This window comes from Mastigoproctus giganteus, chromosome 12, assembly GCF_048544385.1.
Source record: "Mastigoproctus giganteus isolate SK-2022 chromosome 12, ASM4854438v1, whole genome shotgun sequence".
In the NCBI taxonomy this organism is placed as follows: Eukaryota; Metazoa; Arthropoda; class Arachnida; order Uropygi; family Thelyphonidae; genus Mastigoproctus; species Mastigoproctus giganteus.
Window position 1 is genome coordinate 31,416,704 of NC_143586.1, and position 25,623 is coordinate 31,442,326.

General features: G+C 36.0%; 1 protein-coding gene across 1 annotated transcript in view; it reads left to right on the top strand.

Moving 5' to 3' along the window:
- Positions 1 to 283: 283 nt before the first annotated feature.
- Positions 284 to 25,623, top strand: part of LOC150076852 (mitochondrial basic amino acids transporter-like) — a 63,021-nt gene continuing 37,681 nt past the window's right edge. The window contains exons 1-2 of the mRNA XM_090386748.1: positions 284 to 622; positions 12,752 to 12,795. Of these exons, the coding sequence (XP_090242874.1) occupies positions 589 to 622; positions 12,752 to 12,795 (78 nt within the window). The 5' untranslated portion in view covers positions 284 to 588. The remainder of the gene's footprint in view (positions 623 to 12,751; positions 12,796 to 25,623) is intronic.

Consider the following 25,623-nt stretch of genomic DNA (forward strand, 5'->3'; position numbering starts at 1 on the left):
TAATTTTAAGTTCACAATCAGAAAAATTAGCCCCTAAATGAGATAAGAGAATGAAAAATAAAACGATTTCATAAACGAAATCGTTTCTTGATGATACATAGTAAAACAGTAAGTACTATAAACTTGCACTCTGAACGTAGCAATATAAATGCAGTGTGAGCACGTGCACTGAGCGAGGTCTATCATTTGCCTCATCCCGATGCTCCGCTTTATTCACGGGATTGGGATGACGTCACTATTTATATGAGTCCTACGGTATATACAGCAGATTGCGGCACCATCCCTCCCAGTGCGCTTGCCCACGGGTAAGCCAAAGTTTTATATACGGGGAGTGGAGGGTACTTGCAGGAAGTGTGCCGTAGAATGTTCTAAAGCACGGAAGCATAGACGTTGTTGCATTACGAAGGATCGGTGCGCGCAGCTCGAATGTCTCCGTGTAGTTTTTTCGTATTTCAGAGGTTAACCCATCAGAGTCAATCGGGATTTTTTAGTAGTAGCCATAGGTAACTAGAGCTACTCTCGGACTACGTCCGATTGTCCATTTCTTCCTGTTCTTCCCCCTCCCCAAAACACTGCACCACCGCTATCATGGCCCTGGACTTTGTCGCCGGCTGTCTCGGAGGTGAGTAGCATACTCAATACTCTACATCGATTAAATTTGTATCTCTATCAAAATTTAATAACTAAAAATACTGGTGGTTATTGATGTTATTCTTCCAGGGATTACATTTGTGATCTGAGAAAAATAAATTTATCAAATTTAGGTGGAGAGCCTAAAGATTTTGTGATAAGTGGTTACCAACAATATGCATGTGATCTTCATTTAATATCTTGGGCTAATTGAAATTGTATTGCAAAATACATGATATATTCCAAATTTCTAGCAGTTTTTACAAAATATTGAAACAATATGGTAACAGTAATTGAGATCTCATTTTAGTAAACTCAATTACTATGTTTAAATCTCAATTTTCCTTGACCTTTATAAATCGGGCCTTTCTTATCGTTTGGTACCGAATTTGGATTTTTTTTTTTGTTTGCACCAATCTAGTTCTATCCCACTGTAGTCTTGTTTCAAAATTAAAATAATAATTAGAATAATAAATTATTACTGAGTGACACTTTTTTTTTAAGTTATTAGCATTAGTAATTCATTCTCTCGCTCCCCACCTTCGATTTATTACAATTTAATTCACTGTGTTGAAATGTCTAAAAATTGTTTTCCTTATTGGTCTGTCTTGTAAATTAAAGATAAACTGCAATTTTCTCTTCAGAAAGCATGCTAATAGCACATAAATGTACATAATATTTTTTACATTATAAAAGTTGAAATTAATGAAATATAGCCCTGAAATGTTGGAGCAAACCTATGAAGATATTTACTGCCATGGGTATTGCCAGAGAAATTAATAGGTTAACACCCTCCACTAAAAGAGTTATCTATTATATAAATAATTACTAATTTTTGCAGTCTTAACTTTATTGACCCTCTCAGAGAAAATTTCTATCAATGCATTCATTTTCCTCTACATGCAGTTAAAATTCATTCAGTGTTATTCAGTTAAAATAATTGTAGACCAGTATGCAGTGTAAAAAATATTTTTTATTAAAAATAAATCCAGAACTTAATTAAAATTGTCACAATTGCATTGGACGTATACATGTAGACAACATTCACCTTTTTATTCTTAAAAAAAAAAAAAAAGAAAAGATGAATATGACACATGACATTCTCATCTGTGAGAATGTCATGTGCTCTGTTGCCATAGTTACCTCAGTATGCACTGAACACTGTGCTGCATGGCAGTTTGTAATAGATTACCAATAGACGTAACTCAGTTGGTCTAAAGATGATGGTGATAAGTTAAGATGTTTGGGAGAACTGGGTTCTGGATTGGGCTATTCTCTTTTCTTTTATTTCTTCTTTTTAAAGAGAGATATAATGCACAGATTGGTCCAGAAGATCATTTCAGTTGATTAAAAAAAAAAAGTGAACTTTAAAGCCACTTTGAGCATTATAGTATTTCAAAGTTCTTTCTAAATGGATGTTGTTCTTTTGAACACCAGTTTTTCTTTTTTTTGTTATGCATTTGGCGTGTTTCTATGTGATGTGCATTAACAAAAAATCAATTCCTTGTGATTTTTAAGACAGCTATTTGGACACAAGTTTGACACGATGTACGTAGATTTCAGCAAATCTTTTGAATACTGTTGCAAATAAAAGACTGTTATACAAATTGGAATGGTATGGCATTAGAGGCACATTACTTCTAAGGATAAAGGGATGGTAGAAGGCAGAGAGTGATTATTAATTAGCACTGCTCTTACTGGATAATGTTATTAGTGGAGTTACTCAAAGTTCAGTGCTGGGCCCTTTATTGTTTTCAGTATTTATTAATGATAATGATGAAGGCCTATCAAGTTTAATGTCAAAGTTTGCAGATGATATGAAGGTTGGCAGGCTGGTTAATGATAGTAATAAAGATATGCTACTGCAATAAAACCTAGAAAAATTAGTCATATGGGCTGAGAATTGGCAATTGAGATTTAACATTGAAAAATGCAAGGTACTGCATGTGCGAAGCAGTAATTCCAGAATAACATACCAGTTGGGTGGTACTACACGTGCCAAAGTAGTGGAGAAGGAAAAAACCTGAGGGTAATTGTACAGTCTGATATGTTCTGTGAGCAGTGTAAACAGGCTGTTAGGACAGTTCATGGTGTTATGTCAATTTTGTCATTAGGGACAAGGAGGTGATTGTCCCATTGTATAAGGCAATCTGCACCTTGAGTATTGCATACAGGTCTGAAAGCCTAATTTTAGGAAGAATGTGGATCTGTTGGAACAGGTTCAGAGAAGAGCAATAATATTGATCTAGGACACAAAACCTGAGTTCTTTGACTCCTATCTTTGCAACTTGACTTTCTCCAGTCCAACTTTTCTAACAGTGAGGTAATTTTCCTTGGTGATCTTAATGTTCGCAACTCCAGCTGGCTTTGGTTTTCTAGTCACACCGACCCAGCTGGTACAAGATGCTGAGGGTTTTGTAATTACTAATGACCATGCACAGATTGTTCATTTACCTACAAGAATCCCGGATAATCCTAACCATACAGCCAATACGCTTGATCTTTTTCTCACAAATAACCCTTCTAAGTACACGGTCGAAGTGAGAGGTCCTTTAGGCACTTCAGATCACAACTTGGTGATTGTCTCTTCTCCAATGGAGCCTTTATCTCATGGCTGTTCCCAACCTCATATTGTTTGGCATTACAAGAATGCAAAATGGGATTACCTGCGAGATTTCTTTTATTCTTTTCTTTGGTCGAATTACTGTTTCAAAACTTCTGATGTCAACATTTGCTCAGATCGTGTCAATGAAATTATTCTTGCAGGAATGGAATCCTTCATCCCACACTCCACTTTAAAATCTCGTCCTATATCTAAACCTTGGTTTTCCAATAAGTGTGTTAAAGCTGTTCAAGAGAAGAACGTTTCATATCGTAATTGGCTTGTTTCTAATTCTTCATTTTCTGCCTACACCAAAGCTTGCAACAATTGTAAAGCAGTTATTAATCAGTCCAAACTAGAGTTTGAACAGGCTAAGAGTAGAAAATTTGCTGCTTGCCCTAATGGTAGCCGAGCATTCTGGTCTCTTGCCAAAGCTATTGGCCACAACTTTTTCCCATCTCTGCTCCCACCTCTATCAAAACCAGATGGTTCTATTTTCACGTCAGCCAAGGATAAAGATGACTTGCTACATCCCATTTTTCTTCCAACTCATGTATTAATGATCTTGGTAACACACCTCCCACCATTCCCAACACGCTCCATTCAATGCCTCCTGTGGTCTTCCGTCAAAAGGATGTCAGAAGGATTTTAACGAATCTTGACGCTAAGAAAGCATCAAGTACCAATGGTATTTTTCCACTTGTTCTCAAAGCCCGTGCTCCTGAACTTACTCCTGTTCTTTGCCGCTTTTTTTCACTTTCTTATTCCAAAGGTGTTTTTCCTTCTGCTTGGAAATTTGCTCATATCCAGCCAATTCCAAAAAAAAGGGTGACAAATCCCTCCCATCCAATTATCGTCCCATTGCAATTACTTCTACTCTTTCTAAAGTAATGGAGAAATAAATTAACTGCCAACTCTTAAACTACCTAGAAACCTTTCGTCTGATTAACAATCACCAGTATAGATTCCGTCAGTGTTGATCCCCTGGGGATAGTCTGGCTTATGTTACCCATTTATGGACTAATTCAATGGAAAGGTTCGGTGAAACACAAGCAGTTGCTCTTGACATCTCAAAGGCTTTCGATCATGTTTGGCATAAAGGTCTACTAAACAAGCTTCCATCTTATGGTTTGCCAACTGTTTTTTGTAATTGATTATCCAGTTTTCTCTCTGATTTCTCACTGAGGGCGATGGTAGATGGCTCTCTGTCTTCTAACTTCTCCACTAATGATGGTGTCCTCCAAGGTTCAGTTCTTTCCCCCCTCTTTTCCTCTTGTATATTAATGACTTTCTTCCATTGGCTGGAAATCCTATCCATAGTTTTGCCGATGATAGCACATTGCAATCCACTTTCCATTTTGAGAAACCTTGCCCCTGCTCAATCAGTGTCAACTTCTCAAATATCTGCTACCAATTCCTTAAATGCCAATCTTTAGGTAATTCTCTGGTGGGGCAAAGACAACTTAGTTCATTTTAATCCTTCTAAAACTCAGTCTTGTCTTATATCTCCCAAAAAGGATTCTTCTGCTGCTATGCTATCTTTGGTGACACTCTGATTTCTAGGCAAAATGATATATCTTTTTTGGGGATTACCCTGACTTCTAATCTCTCTTGGTACAAGCACATTACAAATATTGCTTCCTCTGCATCTAAAAAACTTGGTTTTCTCTTTTGCTCTCGGCGTTACTTTTCTTCCAAACAGCTGTTCACTCTGTACAAATTGCAAATCTGCCCTACCATGGAATATTGTTCCCACATATGGGATGGTGCCCCCAAAACCTCTCTCAGGCTTCTTGATTCTGTTCAGAAGAGAGCAGTTAGGTTAATTAATGATTCATCTCTAACAGAGTCTTCCCACTCACTGTCTCATAGACGTACTGTTTCTGCTGCATACCTCTTCTACAGATATTTACATGGGCACTGTTCTTCTGAATTGGCTTCTATAATTCCCGCTCTCTCTTTCAAAACAGTCCGAACACGTGCCGCCACCAGTCAACATCCATTTACTGTCCAACTTTAAACTCACAGAACCAACTTTTCATCTTCCTCGTTTATTCATTCAACTGCTGTTTTCTGGAACAACCTTCCTTCATACGTATTTCCTGAAAATTACTTAGTCTACAGGAGTTCAAATCCAATGTCAACAAATATCTTCTTTTGTCCTCTCAACCTCCAGCCCAAGCACGCTATTAAGTTATGTTATGTTATTATTTGGTTTTTAGGAGCATTAGCAACTAAGGCCATATTGCTCTGGGAATATGCGGTGGTCATTCCCTGACCTTTCTGCATCCTCTGTATTTGGTGGTGTACAGGCTCGAACCCCGGTCTAATCAAGAAGCGTGTGCTATGCACTGCTGCTTCTTCCCACCTGGCTATGGAGGCGCCTTGGTACTAAGTACTATAGGTTCTAATACCTCTCGTGTTTGGGGTTTACATAAAAAAAAAAAAAAAAAAAAAAAAAATTGAAATTACAGGGGTTGAGGTTTAAACTCACAGAACGAACTTTACCCCTTCCTCGTTTATTCATTCAACTGCTGCTTTCTGGAACAACCTTCCTACATATGTAATTTCCTGAAAATTACTTACAGTCTACAGGAGTTCAAGTCCAATGTCAACAAATATCTTCTTTCGTCTTCTCAACCTCCAACCCAAGCTCGGTACTAAGTAATATAGGTTCTAATACCTTTTGCGTTTGGGGTTTACATAAAAAAAAAAAAAAAAAAAAAAAAAATTGAAATTATAGGGGTTGAGGTTTAGATTAGATTGTAAGTTTTCTTTTAGCCTGCAAGTCATTGATTTCTTCCTGCTGGAACAAGTTGTCTTTGCAGGTAGTTGAGGCCAACAGTGATGAAATTCAAAGGTCAACTGGATAGTTATCTGTATGAAGAGGAAAGCATATAATTTGTATTTTCTTATCTACTTTTTTTTTTTGTTTTTTTTTTGATGGTGCAGCAAAAAGCATGTGGTTTCCTTGCATTAATGGCAAAAATTATTATTACTATTACCAAGTTCAGAATTATATCATTAAATTATCATTTAGACAAATAATCTCTGTTCTACTTAAATAAATAAATTTTAAAAAAATGCACTTTGAATTACAGAGGTTCCAAATTAGTAAGGTTTACTGTTTGTGGAAGTTATAAAATGGTGGAGTACCAAATGTACATAAATTTATTTTGTTTATTTACTTTCAAAACAGAAACCTTTTGTTTTCATGAGAAAAAAAAAAAAAAAAAAAAACTATTCAAATATAATTGCATCACGAGAATTTGATTTTTAGTATAAATCAGAGGTTCCCAAAATTTTTCTGTTCATGGCACCATTAAAGTGTGTCGGTAATTTTTTCACTGCATCCTTAGTGTCGGTAATTTTTTTCATAGCACCCTAGGCCAAAAGAAATACCTAACTGTTCCATTTATTAAGTAGTTAGTTCCAAACAACTTAATAAGTAATGTTGAAACTGTGAACTACCTTGAGCTAGTAGTTCACGCGGTGTCCGACAGATGTAGAGTATCGCTGTGTTTCCCTCAAAAATTTAAATTATCCTGTAGCAGCACCCTGGGTGCCACGACACACAGTTTGGGAATCGCTGCTATAAATACATCAAATATATCTATATACATATGCACTGCCCTACCATTAATATCTGGACACCTGCCTTTAGACAATAAAAAGAGCTTTTATTGTGTAATTTAATATTTTGTGCTGAAACCTTTTTTGCTTTTATGACAGCTTTCAATCTTTGCGGCATGCTCTCAACCAGCTTTTTATAAATGTCGGGTGATATGTTCCTCCACTTGGCCTTTAACGCAGCCACCAGTTCGGCCCTGTTCTTTGGGCAATCTCGACGTGCACGTACTTGACGATCCAATACATTCCAAAGATGCTCGATAGGGTTCAGATCAGGACTATGGGCTGGCCAATCCAAATTTTCTGCACCCATGTCCTCAAACCACTCTGTTACGACCCGAGCAGTATGGCATGGCACGTTGTCTTGCTGATACAGGTATGGGCCTTCCCCAAAGTATTTCCATAATGTTGGAAGTGCATAATTGTCCAGAATGTCCTGGTATTGCACAGCATTCATGGTTTTGTTGATAACGACTAATGGGCCCAAGCCAAACCATGAAAAGCAGCCCCATACCATAACACTGCCTCCACCAAAATTCATTGTTGGGAGGATACAATCAGGAAGGAACTGTTCTTCTGGTATTTGCCACACCCAGGAATGGCCATCAGACTAGTAGAGTGCGAACCTCAACTCGTTTGTCCATATGACTGTTTTCCACTGCTGTACGGTCCAGGATTCACGCTCCCTACACCGTGTTAATCAGCTTCTAGCATTTGTTGAGGTGATCAGTGGCTTGTGAACAGCTGTACGACTATTGTAACCCATATCGTGGAGTGTCCTTCGTATTGCACTAGTGCTGACATTAGTCCCAATACTCCCACAGAGGGTTTGTTTGACTTGAGACAATGGCAAATTACAATTTGGCGCACAGTTCTTCCCAGAATTCTCTTGTCCCGTTCTGTTAGTTTTTGGGGTTTACCAGGCCATTTTTTGCAGATTCAGTCTCATTCCTCTTCCATTTGCATATGACGTCACTAACCGTTGACTTGTGGATCCCCAGAGTGACTGCGATGTCTTGTACAGAACACTTGCTTATGTGGCATCCTACTATCATTCTATGTTGGAAGTCTATTAATTCTGTTGAACATGTCATCTTGCATGCCCACTTTTGCAATTGTCTGTTCGAAGCCCAGTGTGCATATTTATAGCAGGCTCTGTGATGTATTGCATGCATAGGATCTGTTTCCCCATCCATGGAGGGGAGTCCGAATATTAATGGTAGGGTAATGTATATTTGGACTTGGCACATCATGGCCTTAGTTGCCCTTGTGCCATAAAAATCAAAAACATATATATTGGATCCTTTATAATATCCGTTATATACTAATCTGTTCTAGTTTAGTATATATTCAACATTTAAGATTAAGCCTTTTAAATATAGGCATATATGTTGCCACTAACAACAGTAAAATTTGTCAGTCAGCACCATTAAGCTAAAAATGCACAAAATGTACCATACTATACCTACATCTGGTCAACGAAATTGGATCCATAATAAATTATATGGTATTCAATGCATGTGAATAAAGTCAAATCATGTGTATGTTTAATTGTTAACTGTAGAATTAATGCCACATATTAATCTTCTTCTTCTTCAGATTCTGTGTTCAGTTTGAATGTTGAAGACGAACATTTTCTAGCCAACTGTCTCATGTTTTGTGAAATAGTTCTTGTGTCGTAAGACCCCCTGTCCATTCTTTGATGTTATCAAGCCACTTTTTTCTGTCTTCCTTTTGCCTTTAACCTTCCCTTGCAGGATTAGTCTCTGCAGGTCATATTGTGGGCCTCTTATAATATGCCTGAGGTAGGCAGTCTTTCTCTTTGCAATTGTAGTTATTAGTGTCCTTGTGGTCCTTGCCCTCTTAAGGACCCACTCATTGGTAACCCGATCTGTCCAAAGAATTTTGAGTATTCTTCTGAGCGTCCACATCTCAAAGGGTTCCAGTTTCCTGATTTCCACATGATCCACATATCAATAGCATATTTATAACAATACATAATAAACAGGATTATTTCATTGTAATAATAAAAAATATACTGTATTTCCCCATGTATAAGACGCACCTTAATTTTGGAGCCCGAAATTTGAAAAAAAATGTATTACATAAAGTTATTGAACTCAAGTTTTATTCATCATAAAATTCATACAACTCATCACTGTCAAAACTCCCATCCATTAGCTTGTCTTCATCTATGTCTGATGACGAATCACTGTCTTCATATATTTCCTCGTCCTCAGTTTCATCTATGGCATTTGAAATGCCACACTTCTTAAATGACTTGACAACGATCTCAATCTTGATATTATCCCAGGATCTTTTCACCCGGGTACAAACTTCTCCTATAGTTGGTTTCTTCACTCTTCCTGCTGGTGTCAAATTGTCCCCAGAAGACTTCATCCATTGGTTCCATTCGTCTCTCATGGCAGCTTTGAAGGGTTTGTTAATGCTGACATCAAGTGGTTGGAGCTGGGATGTCAAGCCTCCAGGTATGACGGCAAGTTTTGTTTTTTGCTCTGCAGCAATCTTCTTTGTATTTTTTGTTATGTATGCCCTGAACTGATCAAGCACCAATAGGGCAGGTTTGCGTAAGAGCCCACCTAGTCTCCTGCTCCAAACTTGCCCTTTGCTCCTCAATCCATATCTTTAATTCCCTCTCTAAATCAGGCCATTTTGCTGACTTGCCTCTAATGGCCTTCTTCTGCTGTGGAGTTTTCAGTAGTGTTTCTTCTTCCCGTAGCCAGTCTCGGATTGTTTTCTCAGTTGGAGGAGGACCAAACTTACGTTCAGCAGCACGATTTCCATTCACTTTTGCAAACTGGATCAGTTTTAACTTGAATTCAGCACTGTATGAAAATCTTTTCTGAGCCATTTCTGGGCAAAACGTAACCTAATATACCGGTAACAAGTGCGAAACAATGATTGCAAAGACAACAAGCACGAAAAAGCGAGAAATACAAGTAAAAAAAATCTATAACCACTGTATAAGATGCACCCAATTTTTAGACCCCAAATTTTTCGAAAAAAGGTGCATCTTATACATGGGGAAATATGGTATTTATTTATTTATTTTATTTTATTTTATTATTATTTTTTAAAATTTTGTTTTTAAGTGTGTCAAAATATCGAAATGTAGATAATTGCTAATTTTTGGTGGAATATTTCTTGGAACAGTTGTTCAGTGATTCCTGAACACACTATTCTATAGCACTAGTTAAAAACCATTTCCATAGACATTATAGACAACCCAGATCATCAGTTCATATGACAAGCAAAATACTCTTCTGGTTTCTCTTTTGAAGTCTGAGGAATTCAGGGTAAAAACTTTCCAGATCTCTGAATGGAACAGATTGGTCTTATTCATGGCCAGCATGATCGCCAAACCATTGTATTTTTTTCCCCTCCTCTGGGGATGTTAAGGATTGGGTTTATTAGCCACCACCATTGCCAACAAATTTATGTGAATTGAAGAATAGAATGAGAACTGTTACTGATCATTTAAAAACACTTGATACGTTAGGGTAGGTCGACAGGATATTGACTTTTGGTGACATACGATTGATGGTAATCATGCTGAGGTATTATAGTTGCCAATAAAAGCTTAAAGACAACAGTTAGTGCTTGGTGTGTTTCAAAGTTCAAAAGGCACAGCTACCATGTGTATGTTTTTTTCTTTATAGTTAATAATTAGTGATATAAGTTACAGCAGAGCCTCATAAAACTGGCACGTGGCTCAAGTATTTAGGGGTAATTCATTATTATTGTTAGAAGTTCAGCTAGTATGTTTCCCTCTGCCCTTGTACAGATGATTACCCTCAGAAAAATATTTAAAAACTCCAGGATTTTTGAGGTTTTATTATGTGTGTAAAAATTGACTATAAATTAGTTAACCCCAGGCAGAAGATGCAAAAGTAAATCGGTATATACCACACCTTTAGAAATTCCTTCGGGTCTACGATGGAACTCAAACCTAGATCTCCCCAAAAAAGTGATCAGTGGAAAACTAATGTGCCATCCACAGAAGCTATTAATATGTAATAAAGTATATATTTTAACATTTATTAATACAGATTATTTCTTCACCAGGTTGCTAATTATTAATTTATATGTCATTTATGGAATCATAAGTATAACTTAATCTTGGAAATTATGGTCCTCTTAAAAGTAAAGGTGGGTCACTCCTCTTTTTTTCTTTTTTTTTTTGCAGTGGAAGAATGATTGAAATTTAATAAACATAGAAACAGTATCTGATGTGAAAATAAAATAATCAAGTTTCAGTTTTATTGAGTTAAAATAATGTTTATGATTTAAAATGTATTCCCTTCACATTCCAAGTAAAAAAAGAGGGGAAGAGGGTGCCATTCTTCTTTGTCTATGTCACTGTTGGAGAGTTTGCAACTGAAATAAAAAAAGTGTGCTGGTGTGATGTATTTCCTTTTTTGCACCATACTGATTATAAACACCAGGTGTTTTCAAAAATCATAAGCCAGTGAACTTAGTGTGCTTGATTCAGACAGTGCTGGCTGATACCATTGAAAATGTTTATCTTCTCTTACACAAGTATAGTAAAGTCTAACAGCTTTAAATTATTTTAATGTTGCTCCAGATCAAGTATCTGTTTTAATTTTCTATTTGTTTTTCAATAAAATTGGCATTTTCAATAGGAAAATGCACCATGTTGCTGGACCAGATATGTATAGATATGGTTTTCAGAATATCTAGAATAAAACAACTGTCCCATTTGGCCTGCCGGGTCCCAAACCTTCAGTCTTATCAACTATCTGTGGGTTATGGTTGAAGAGACTATATGATGTGTTAATTCACCACTGGCTTCTGCGGTGTAACTGTGAAGTGCCCATCAAGCAGCAACATTGGCCATACCTCTGGACATGTTTTATAACCTCATGACATCTGTGCAACTACATGATAAAGCATAGCACTAGGCTGGTGATTGCATTTCAATGACATCTGAGATGTAAACTTAACTTTGGGTTTAGAATTTAATGCTGTATAAAAATTATACATGTCAAGTTTTTTTTTATTATTTTATTATTTATAGTGTTTATGATTTAAAATGTATTCCCTTCACATTCCAAGTAGAAAAAGAGGGGAAGAGGGTGCCATTCATTTTTTTTTTATTAACTGTACAGTGGCTGTACCTTGAATGAAAACACAGTTGGTTATTTTTATTATTTATTTGTTTTTTAAACTTAGTGTAATTTTTATCGGTTATTAAATGGAAATTGCATTTTATTAATTTTTATTTACAAAATCTGTCCCATTCCTTCTCACTTGGATTTTTTTTTTTTTTCTTTTTTTCCCCCTTTATCCACTTCTTTCTGTTAATATTTTCACTTGTCATTTGTTGGGCTTTAATATTCAGCAGAAATTGTGAGATAAAAAAATTTTACAAAAATATATGCAATGGCTACGGTGTGATCAATTACAGGGGACTGTTGTACAAGAGGATACCCCTTATTCATCCATCTACCCACTTGCCTATCATGAAATAGATGGATGAATATTCCCATTAAGTGACATTCACTTAATATCATCAATACTGTCACAAAAAATATAAGCTGGGCATTCTGCTTCTCAGTTATGAGAATCTTCTTAAATAATTAACTTATTGCAATCAGTAGTAAGTTGAAACAAAAACAGAAAATCCTGCTTTATCATTAAGATTACATATTGGTGGGAAAAAGAAATGAAGAGGATGTGATCCGGTGTCCAAATTCAGAGGAATTAAACAAGAAATAATAATAATAAAAAAGCATTGTGACGTCTGTCAGATGCCACATAGCCACTGTAGATTAAATACAAGAGACTTATTTTTAATTATATTATTGCCTTCATTTTATTTATTTATGTTTTGTTTTGTTTTTTTAGGATGTGCAGGAGTTGTAGTTGGACATCCTTTTGATACAGTCAAAGTAAGCTTGTTTCAGATATGAACTCTTAGCTTAAAATTAAAGTTTAATAGTATTCCATTGAAGAGATGTGTAAGCATAAAATTTCTTAAAGAATATATGGCAAGTTCTTGCTGTTCATTGTGACTACATTCCTAGAATCATGACAAACAACAAAAATGGTGACCAGCAGGGGCCAATCAATTTTTGTATATGTCGACTTTCATATGATATGTATTAATGAAAGATATGTTCCAAAGGCAAAAAAGATATTTTATTTATGTGGATAAGAAACACAGATGTTCTTTAAGTCACATTTATGAATTTTAATAAACTATAAAAATATTACTAAGGACAAAAGCTACCATGTACATCTTGCCCTCTCTCCCACATAATTCATGATCTCAATCACCAGCTGTTAAGCTATAAATGAACAAAAAAAGTCACTACTTTATGCAGATTGGATACTGCAGCCTCATTTTTCTTAAAGAAAAAAATGATTTTTGGTTGATTAAATTGCTTTTCTTTCTTTCTTTTTGTAGTGTTCTTTGTAACAGAAAATTTCCTTGTCAATCTTCTTCACTACAGCATACTATAATTCCTACATATCATTTTCAGAGGCAATTTTCATAGCTTAATTTATTTAAATACTAAATGCACAGAGGCATAATTATATATGGGTTTAAGTAATTAACTATATAATATTGGTGTAGATACACCATAGTTTACCCATAAATTTAAACTACGTATGTAGTGTAAAAGGCATGATTTTAATTGTGGCTGCCTTCACAATGAGATACTAGGTATTGCACTATTTTGAATAAGTAATACGTCTCTAGTAGAGAAGACTATGGCTATTTATTCTCAGTGGATGGCACTGTTTCAAAGCTTTTGGCCTATCATTGGTGGGTGGACAGGTACCCTGGTAATGCAAACATGCCACCAAGCATGCCTTCTCTACTAGAGAAGTGTCACTTATTCAAAGTAGTGCAATACCTGGTATCTTGTTGTGAAGGCAGCCACAATATGAGATACAATTAAAACGATGCCTTTTACACCACCTACGTAGTTTAAATTTATGAGTAAACTATGGTGTATTAGACTCTTCACAAAGTGCATTGATATAAATGTAAGAAAAGAAAGGAAAAACTGACTCGAGTAAATAAAGTGAAGGTCTTTAAGATAACAGAAGAGGAGAAAAAGCAGTATGTACTGGAACTTAAGAACAAGTTTGAGCTTCTGCAGATGGCTCAGGACCAAGATATCAACAAGGAATATTACAACTTTCTGAAAGTGATAAAGCCCAAGAAACCTATAGGTAAAAAGAAATCCAAAGAAGAAAAAATTAGTCAAGTAACACTTGTCAGGATGAACCGAAGACAACAAATGAAGAGCAACAAAAACACTGACAAGGAGAAAATTGAGTATATTGAGTTATGCAAAGCCATTAGAAAGAGACTCAGAGAGGACATAAGAAGATTTAGCACAAGAAAAGTAGAACAAGCATTAAGGGAAAACAAAGGACTTAAATCAGCAGCCATGAGATATACAGAAAGACAAATATACTGAAACTGAAGAATAGTGATGGTGTACTCATAAATAGCAGAGAAGGCATAATTCAAATAGCGGAAGACTACTATAGAGAATTATACAAGGAACAAGGGAATGCAAATTAGTAACACGTGACATACCCGATATCCTTCCTGATGAGGTAGAATATGCGTTGAAGAATCAGAAAGCCCCTGGGAAGATGAAGTTACTGTAGAGTTCTTAAAATTAGAAGGAAGACATGCACAAAAACTGGCAAGACTCTTCACAAAGTGCATTAGAAAAGGTGTGATGCCTAAGGAGTGGAATAATGCAATCATAGTTTTGCTGCATAAAAAAGGAGATAAATCAGAAATTGGAAATTATAGACCAATTAGCTTGTTATCCCACATCTACAAGTTGTTCACAAGGGTCATTACTAACAGATTAGAAAGAATACTTGATGAGAATCAACCAAAAGAGCAAGCTGGCTTTAGGACAGGATTCTCAACTATGGATCACCTTCACGTAATATCACAGCTAATAGAGAAAGCAAATGAATATAAAACACCATTATGCCTGGCATTTGTGGATTATGAAAAGGCATTTGACTCCATACAGCACAAGGCAATGTTTCGGGCACTGGAAAGACAAGGCATAGATACCCCATATATTATGATTTTGAAGAAAATATATGAGAACGCTACCTCCTTTATTAGACTAAACAAAGACAGTAGCAGATTTAAAATTGAGAAAGGAGTTCGACAAGGAGACACAATATCTCCGAAGTTGTGTACTGCTTCCCTTGAGGAAGCTTTCAGAAGATTAGACTGGTCGTAGAAAGGAGTCAATGTGAATGGAGAGTACCTAAACCATTTACGATTTGCAGATGACATTGTGGTCATAAGCCATGATCCCAAAGAATTAGATTAAAATCTTAATCAGTTATGCAGAGTTAGTAAGGATTATGGACTAAAGATGAATATGGCCAAAACAAAAGTAATGATGAACAAGTATGCCATAGAAAGGGATATAATGATTGAAGGAGCAGTAATTGAAAAGGTGGAGTCATGTACTTATCTGGGACAAGTCATCAGCTGTAATAATGATAAATGGCTGGAAGTCAAGAGATGAATAAATTTTGGATGGATAGCATTCAGGAAATATAGTCGCATACGGAGGAGCAATATCCCAATTTGTCTGAAATGTAAAATGATGAACCAATGTATATTACCCACCATGACTTATGCAAGTGAAACTTGGGCACTCACCAAAAGAATGGAAGAGAAGCTGAGAACTACACAGTGAAGAATGGGATGAATTATATTGGGAATCAGACTGCTAGATAAGAAGAGAAACATGGATTAGCCAGCAAACTCAAGTAAAGGACATTCTTATCAAAACTAAAGAACTAAAATGGTCTTGGGCAGGACACATAGTTCGAAGACATGATGACAGATGGACTAAGAGAATAACAGAATGGTACCCAAGAGGAGCTAGAAGAAAACCTGGAAGACAACAACGGAGATGGACAGACGAAATTCATGAGTTTGTGGGTAGTAAATGGATGGCCATTGCACAAAACAGAAGGAACTGGAAAGTTGCTGGAGAGGCCTTCATCCTGCAGTGGATTAAAAATGGCTGATGATGATATGGTGTATCTATGCCAATATTATATAGTTAATAGCTTAATTTATTATGTGAAAGCACTTTTGCAGGTTAGGGCTCTCTCTCTGGTTAAAATAATGTTTAAGATAATATTCTTCACCTCTATCGATTGTTGTTGTTGTTGTTTGGTTTTTAGGAACATTAGCAACTAAGGCCATATTGCTCCAGGGATATGCAGTGGTCATTCCCTGACCTTTCCGCATCCTCCGTATTTGGTGGTCACGGGCTCGAACCCCAGTCTAATCAAGAAGCGTGTGCTGCACACTGCTGCTCCTGCCCACCTGGCTACGGAGGCGCCGTCGATTCACCTCTGTCACTTCTTTTAATTTCATTAACAGTAGTAATAAGAGTATTGAAATACTGAAGATATTTTTAGAATTTTTAAATTATTCTTGAAAATATTTAAGTAAATGAATGTAGCATTAAGATTGCAGTGAAATTTTGTGAAATTTTCAATACATACAGAGTACAACTGATTTAAAGCAATATGACAATGTGAGCTATCACAAGCTGTGGTTTGCACATGATAGTGCATAGTAATAAGTGGTGATAAATTAATAAAATAATGAACAGTAAGGACTTACTATATATTAAAACTTTTGCAAGTTTTGTGTTTCAACAAGTTCTGTAGTCACCAAGTACATTGGAAACTATATTATCTGTCTAGTTCAGACTCAAGTAATTTAGTCCATGTCAGCTTCAGGCTTAATGAATTCATGAATTGTGAAAAACTAGTTTTTTACTTCTTTATATATGTTAGACAAAGTTTGCTTCTAGAAGAGGCAGGCATCTTTTTATGTATGCTGCTAATCACATATCATAAGACAATCACTTGTCCTAGTGTTGCACTATAAATAAACTTCTTCTTCCAATGCTTGAAATATTTATTTAGTGTTCATATTGGCTCTGAGTAATGTTAAATCTTACAGATATATAGCAAAATACTTCTGGTTTTTTTTTTAAGAAGCAGTTTTTATTTATAGTGCAATAAGAGGCAATATAAGTTAGATGTCTGAAGTTCTGTAACTTTTCATAATTATCAGTCTGGTTTATGTTTTTTTTTTATTGCTAATTAAAATTGTGCTTCAAATTTTCCCATAGAGTATAAAAAAAATTCTATGTTTTGTCTGCCTGCAAAATGTGTGTAAAGCCTGTTTCTCTTATGAGCATTAGAAATTATAATTTAAACACTGATAATTGCATGAAATTATAACATTTTTGTTACGTATTGATATAATTATTAAAAATCTTTTTATTAATACTGTTCACAACACAAGAAGAAATTATAGTAGTAAAGTATTTTCAAATAGTAAAACAGTTGGAAATTGATTTTAAAAATGAATTTATATAATTAAAGTACAGTTAAACTTCCTATTATGCAGGGGTTGCAGGATTCTGTTTTGGAGGAATCAATATAAAAATCCCTAGGAAAAAAATGGATTTTTTTCAAACTTGAAATATATATATATATGTTAAAATATCATTTTTTTGTATAAAACAACTTTGTTATGGTATTGGGAAGATGATGCAAAGAAGCAAATTTATACAGCAGTAGCCAAAATAAAAAAATACCACTCATTTGCCCATTCCTTCTAATTTACCCAATCCTTTTGAAATTTATTCCTACTTCCATACTGTAATTATAAAAATGACAATAACAATTCCATACATATTGTAACAATCCTTTTTCATTTTAAATTTATGTCACCTTGTGTGTGTTATCTGAGAAAGATTAACACATTCACTGCCACCTAAATGTGAGAGAAGCTGTTTGATGTGCTATAATTTTTGAAATGTTGAAAAAAATCAACATCTCCAGCATTCCAAAAATTTGTACATAACGGTTGAAAATTAAAAGTTTGGAATTCATTGCTACAATCAAACACCTACTTTTGTGCTGAGCTGTAAATCCGAACAATTCGTAAAATTTTATAAAGAATTTATTTATGTACATAAATTAACATCATCACAAACAAAGAACAAAAAAAACAATAGCCAAGCTTTACTGTGCAAAGCTTTCAGTCGGTGTGCAAATACTGAGTAGTTGTTAATTTCTTGTGCTTTTTAGGTTTACGGCACTTTTTTTTGGTTGTCTGCTTAAGAACAACTGCTCATATGTATTATGGCACAGTGCTTGGGTGCATGTCGAACTCAGATATGCATTGTGGCAAGTCACTCAAAAAGCCTACACGACTGCCTCTTTGATGATGCAGTTTATTTTCCTCAAGTCTGTCTTGGTAAGAATATTCTTGATTGCCTCCAGTTAATTGTTTTTCCCTTCACTGCACACTTTCCAACAGATCACATGTCCTTCCTAAAATGAGATTTACAAACCTGTATGCAGTATTCAAGATGTGACCTACCGTTGTTTTATACAGTGGAATAATAGCAGCCTATCTGTCAACCTTGATGTCAGGTTGTTCAATAATCCCCCCCCCCAATCTTTTTTGTTATCAACTGTCTTGAGTTTGGTGTTACCCAACATGTATGTTATCCTCAAATTGCTTCTCCTTCCAAAGCTTAATACCATCTATTTAGGATCAGTTTTTTGAATCCTTCTACACCATTTCTTTCTGTCCTGGGCCATATCCCTTCTAAATTTATACTCCATGTCTCTCTCTGATTCTCATCAATATCCTCTTAAGTTGTGCCCAGCCTTGTTTACCCTCCATTCACAAATCCAGAATCCTATTTACTGGTTCATCTTGACCCCTTCTCTTTACCATATTCAAACTATCTCAGTCTACCCTCTTTTTATTTTATTCATGATTGCTACATCTGTTACACTTCCTCTCAGGTATTAATTTTTCACCTTATCTCTTCTGGTACCACTCATCTATCTTAGCATTTTTATTTCTGCCATGGCCAGCTTTTGTTCTTGTATGCCCAGCATTCTGAGCCATATAACATAGTTAGCCTCACTACTGATTTATAAAACTTTCAGCACTTCCTAGTTCATTCCACAAATATACAGGAACTTCCTGACTTACGTAAGGGTTGTGTTCCACAGAACACTACATAAGTTGGAATTTCTATGTTTTTGCAGCACTTGCAAGTGTGCTCGCTGAATTGATTGAATCAAAAAAGAAATGTTCGATGAACATGTAAATTATTTATTGTATTGATTCAATTTTTTTATCTCATGCACAGGAAAAATTACAAAGCGTGCAATTTAAAAAAAATTCAGAATTATAAAATTACAAAAAGAGAGAGGAGACAGGCATAACGTCAGTAAGTTTTACCTGTTGCACATCATTTCCAGAATCGACGTCTTCAGCTGATAAGTATGCCACTGCGGAGGTTGAGGGCTGTGGAGATTCAGAAGGGGTCAGCCGGTCAACCTTACAAAAGAACATATTAATGGATGACTGGATGGTGGCGTTTTTCTTTTCATTGTAAATTTCTTTGTAGCAAGCAAGCATATCATTCACCCTCTGTTAACTTTTAAGAATTGTTAGCTGTCAGGATCCATCTTCTCAAACCTTGACATTGCCAGTGCAATTTCACGAAATGCCATTACCATCTTTGTGGTGATGAAGCATCTCGGCTCCTCATTTGGTTCATTTTGAGCTTCGTCAGCATTTTCTTATTTCACAATCGCTGCCTGCAAGTCAATAAGTTGTTCATTAGATAATTCCTTCTCTTCTACCTCTAACTCCTCCACATCTTTGGCAACAACCTCCAACTGAAGTAGCTCTGCAACCTTTACAATATTATCTGTAACCTCATTCATATGATTTGATTCTAACACATCACAAAATTTCTCTGCAGCTGCAGAATCAGCACTGGCGACTTCACCACATACTTCAATGTTGTGAAAGTAGCGTGATGCATAACCTATTAAACCACACGTTTCTTGCCACGAATTTGGGTTGGGGTTCGCCGTACTTATCCTTAATATCTTTATAAATATTTGTTGCTTTTGCTTGAATGGTCATTAGACTCAGGGGCACTTGTGCACTGTCCTTTAAAATAGTATTCATTGTTGAAGCAGCAAGACCTAATTCCCTTGCAATAGATGACAAACTTTGTCCTGCTTCGTACTTTTTAATCATTTTCATTTCTAAATCAATTTTGTTTCGTTTCCTGGCACTTTCAGCACTTGCACTTTCCGTTGGTCACTTTCCCTTCATCATTGTAACACGTAAATAGGAATGAAGAGAAGTTTCTGAAAATTTGTTTTTTATATGATTGAAGATTTCAGTGAAGGGGAACACATTTCACCATAATAGCATAAAAACTGACACAATTGCAGTTATTGGTATTATCACAAATGCAATAAAATCGAATTTACTACCCGTTTATAATTAGATGCACTAACAGAAAAACCCAATAACCTGGAAAGTGCAAATCGTTTTTATTGTTTTTTGGTCATTGCCTCCAGAAATGTGCTTTAGAAAAATATCACAAAAAAGCATTCAAAATTGATTCTTATAATGGGAACAGATGATAATAATGAAAAGGTAGTGCAATTTCCATTATAAATAGGACCTTTTATAGAGATAAATAGCTTAGTAATATAGCGAAATTTTCAACTTCCAAGGACTTAGAACGAATTACAAAAAAAAAAAAACTGTTATTGGGTTCACATTATGATATTTTCAACAATACCTCCGTTTATTCCTACAGGATGCAAAATACGTTTTTACAATTTTTTTTTAAGCTTGCATCGGCCGGCAAAAACTTACGTAAAGTCGAATTTCCGGAAGTCGGAGAGATCCTGTGCGTGGTCTCAGTGATGTCCATTTCCACTTAAGTCTACCAAACCCTATGTACTTTTTCTGACATAGTTATCAGTTGATTCAACCACTGCTCATCTCAGTTGCCAAAATTATTCGCTGTATGATTCCTTTTGCCTCAAAAGCGGTACTTGTGCATATGTCTGTTCCGATATTCCATGTCAGAGACTTGGTAATTTGAAATCTCCTCTTTTCGATCTTCTCTGGCTTAAAATCTCTCTACCTCATTGTGTCAAATTCATCTGTTGTCTCTACCATTCTCCCAACTCCACTAATCACATGGAACTCTTTGACTTCCTCTCTTTGCAACTTGACTTTCTCCAGTCCAGCTTTCCTAACAGTGAGGTAGTTTTCCTTGGTGATTTTAATGTTCACAACTCCAGCTGACTTGCATTTTCTAGTCACACAGACCCAGCTGGTTGAGATGCTAAGGCTTTTGCAATTACTAAGGACCATGCACAGATTGTTCATTAACCTACCAGAATACCAGACAGTCCTAACCATACAACCAACATGCTTCATCTTTTTCTCATAAAAAACTCTTCTAAGTACACAGTCTAAGTGAGTGGTCCATTAGGCACCTCAGATCACAACTTGGTAATTCTCTTCTCAAATGGAGCCTTTATCTCATGGCTATTCCCAACCCCTTGTTGTTTGGCATTACAAGAATGCAGAATGGGATGACCTGCAAGATTTCTTTTCTTCTTTTCCTTGGTCGGATTACTGTTTCAAAACTCCTGATGTCAACTTTTGCTCAGATAATAAATGTGCTAAGGCTGTTCAAGAAAAGAATGTTGCATATTGTAACTGGCTTGTTTCCAATCCAATTCTTCAGTTTCATTTTCTGCCTACACCAGAGCTCGCAACAATTGTAAAGCAGTTATTAATCAGTCCAAACTAGATTTTGAATAGGCTAAGAGTAGAAAACTTGCTTCTTGCCCTAATGGTTTGCTCAGATAATAAATGTGCTACGGCTGTTCAAGAAAAGAATGTTGCATATTGTAATTGGCTTGTTTCCAATTCTTCAGTTTCATTTTCTGCCTACACCAGAGCTCGCAACAATTGTAAAGCAGTTATTAATCAGTCCAAACTAGATTTTGAATAGGCTAAGAGTAGAAAACTTGCTTCTTGCCCTAATGGTAGCTGAGTATTCTGGTCTCTTGCCAAAGCTATTGGCCACAACTTTTTCCCATCTCTGCTCCCACCTCTATCAAAACCAGATGGTTCTATTGTCACTTCAGCCAAGGATAAAGCTGACTTGCTACATCCCATTTTTCTTCCAACTCATGTATTAAGGATCTTGGTAAAATACATCTCACCATTCCCAGCACGCTCCACTCAATGCCTCCTGTGGTCTTCCGTCAAAAGGATGTCAGAAGGATTTTGACGAATCTTGATGCTAAGAAAGCTCCAGGTCCCGATGGTATTTCTCCACTTCTTCTCAAAACCTGCACTCCTGAACTTACTCCTGTTCTTTGCCACCTTTTTTCACTTTCTTATTCCAAAAGTGTTTTTCCTTCTGCTTGGAAATTTGCTCATATCCAGCCAGTTCCAAGAAAAAAGGTGACAAATCCCTCCCATCCAATTATTGTCCCATTGCAATTACTTCTACTCTTTCTAAAGTAATGGAGAAATCAATTAACCGCCAATTCTTAAACTATCTAGAAATCATCCATCTGATCAACGATCGCCTGTATGGATTCCATCATTGTTGATCCACTGGTGATATTCTGGCTTATGTTACCCATTTATGGACAATTTCAGTGGAAAAGTTCAGTCAAACACAAGCATTTGCTCTTGACATCTCCAAGGCTTTCGATCATGTTTGTCATAAAGGTCTTCTAAACAAGCTTCCATCTTATGGTTTGCCAACTGTTTTTTGTAATTGGTTATCCGGATTTCTTGCTGAGGGTGATGGTAGATGGCACTCTGTCTTCTAACTTCTCCACTAATGCTAGTGTCCCCCAAGGTTCAGTTCTTTCCCCCACTCTTTTCCTCTTGTATATTAATGACCTTCTTCCAGTGACCAGAAATCCTATCCATAGTTTTGCTGATGATAGCACATTGCATTCAACTTTCCATTTTGAGAAACCTTGTCCAGCTCAATCAGCTTCAAGTTCTCGAAAATCTGCTGCCAATTCCTTAAATGCCGATCTTCAGGTAATTCTCCAGTGGGGCAAAGACAACTTAGTTGATTTCAACCCTTCTAAAACTCAATCTTGTCTTATATCTCGCAAAAAGGATTCTTCTGCTCCTATGCTTTTCTTTGGTGACACTCAGATTTCTAGGCAAAATGATATATCTCTTTTGGGGATTACCCCGACGTCTAATCTTTCTTGGCACAAGCTCCATTACAAATATTGCTTCCTCTGCATCGAAAAAACTTTGTTTTCTCTTTCGCTCTCGGCGGTACTTTTCTTCTAAACAGCTGTTCACTCTGTACAAATCTCACATCTGCCCTACCATGGAATATTGTTTCCACACCTGGGGCAGTGCCCCCAAAACAACTCTCAGGCTTCTATATTTCATTCACATCTATCTTGCAACCATCCCTTCCCATTTTAATGATGTGATTCCAGACTTTTTTCAGAATGGTTACTATTTATAGAAATTAATCACTATTTTAAAAAAAAAAAACGTACTGTTTACTATTTGTAAAAGAAATAAAACCACTCAGAAGGAAAAATTAAATGACAATAAAACCAACAAGGCATTATTATTGTTAGATGATACACCTGCACATCTTCCAGTGAAATTTTATCAAGCAATGATGTCAATACCATTCAATTTTTCTTACCTTTGAATACCACAGCCTTCCTGCAAACCTAAGGATCAGTAAGTGAGCTGTAAACATTTGTATTGAAGAAAACAGTTGAGGAGAGTTTGGAGTGCAAAGTGACATTGGTCAGTATTAAAAATTTCAACATAAAGATTCTTTTTACAACTAGGCTGCAGTTTGGAGTGAAGTAAAGCAAAAAAACATTCATGAATGCACTGGAAAATGCTATTTAATGATAGTTAATTATCAATTTAGACAGAATTATAGATGAGGGTGTCAAAATGTGTTGCACAACACCATGGTAAAAAGGATATGGATTTAACTAAGATATAAGAATATGGTATGATGAAAATGAGGCTGAATATCATATAGTAAAGAAAGAAAGAAATGGCATCATTTCAAAGGGAAAAATATGTAGCAAAAAGTGAAGAAGAAAGTAGGTAAAAGGTTAAATTTACAAAAAAGCCAGAAGTTGCCTTGATACTCATATTAAATTTGCTAATTATGATGATGAATGAAAAATATTTCCATGTTATAAAAGAAATGAAGAATAATATTTTGAAATAGCAGTACAGTGGTACCAAAATATATATACAGGGTGATTCACTACCAGTGCGACAAACTTGCAGGAGGTGTAGGGGGCACAAAGACGAATCGAAATCACATAGCATTGCAGGGTCCGAAATGCCTTCGTCATGCGGTGGAGGACGTTGAACGGGAAGTCGCGTGAACAGCAATCCCACTAGAAGTGAGCATTTGCAAACTGTTTCTGTTGAAGAAACCAAGTAGCAAAAGTCCTCCGGAATGGATAATCCGCAGGCTCCAATGATTGGACACGTTGCAGATGGTATAATCTCATTTGGTTTGTTGACAGTATCCTCCATACAGTGGATTGGGAAATACCCAATCGTTGGCCTATCGCTCGAGTACTCGTACTCGGATTGCCTTCTGCAAGATGTAGGACATTCTCCTCATTGTCTGGTGTCCTCGTCGTTCGCTCTCGATTCATGGTACCTCTCGTGAAACAACCAGTCTCACGTAACCTTCTGTGCACACGTGCGAAAATCATATGATGAGGAGCACGCCTGTGCGGGAAATGTTCCTGGTACAAGCGCAGAGCGGTGCGCCCATTACAGTTCGCAGCTCCATACGCGAGGTGCATGTCGGCCCGTTCAACGTTTGAATACTTGTCCATCCTATTGCCTCGGGAACCGGTTCACAAATGCTGACTTCCAACGGGATCGCTGTTCACGCGACCTCCTGTTCAACATCCTCTACTGCATGACGAAGGCATTTCGGACCCTGCAATGCTATGTGATTCCGATTCGTCTTTGTGCCCCCTACACCTCCTGCAAGTTTGTCGCACTGGTAGTGAATCACCCTGTATATATATATTTTGGAGGAGCTGTCTACATCTGATTAAACTGATGCTATTAATATCACATTAATTAAAATATATTATTTAAAAATTATTATTAGTTTCTGCTTGATTTGAGCTCTTTGTATTCGATTCTGTTTTGAGTATAAATATTTTTCAAAGTTTTTTTTTTTTTTTTTTTTCTTCATATTTGTGCTCTAATACCATTTAAATTAATGTATTGTTAGATTGTGATAAATTTACTTGTTTTTGTGAACTACAACTTGAAATATTTACATATCATTTATATTCTAGTACATATTTGGACTTTCACTAATTCAAACCACCCTCCCACTTGTCTGAATCACTGAGGTTTTGCTATATCAGTTCTTGTTTCTGTATAGTTTGCATTGTTATTGCCTGTACAATTAAATATTCTTTTGTTCATACATTATATTAAGAGCATATCTAAAAAACTAAATGGAGGAAGGAGTTATAAAAGTCTAATTCAGTTTAGACACTGATTAATTTAGAAAATTAATACACAAAGATCAATGTAAATTGATATGTATTTAAATAAAAACATTAATTTACAAATTAAAATTCTAGCAAAAATTGAAGTTGATAATTCTCAAAACATTATATTAATGACGAGCATTATTTTTTAGTTGATTATGTCCAGTATTAAAAAATGAATTACACTATTGGGATAAACACCTCTGTTTATAACAGAGGTGAAGCAAATTAAAAATATTATGATAAATTATATGCATGAATGCAGC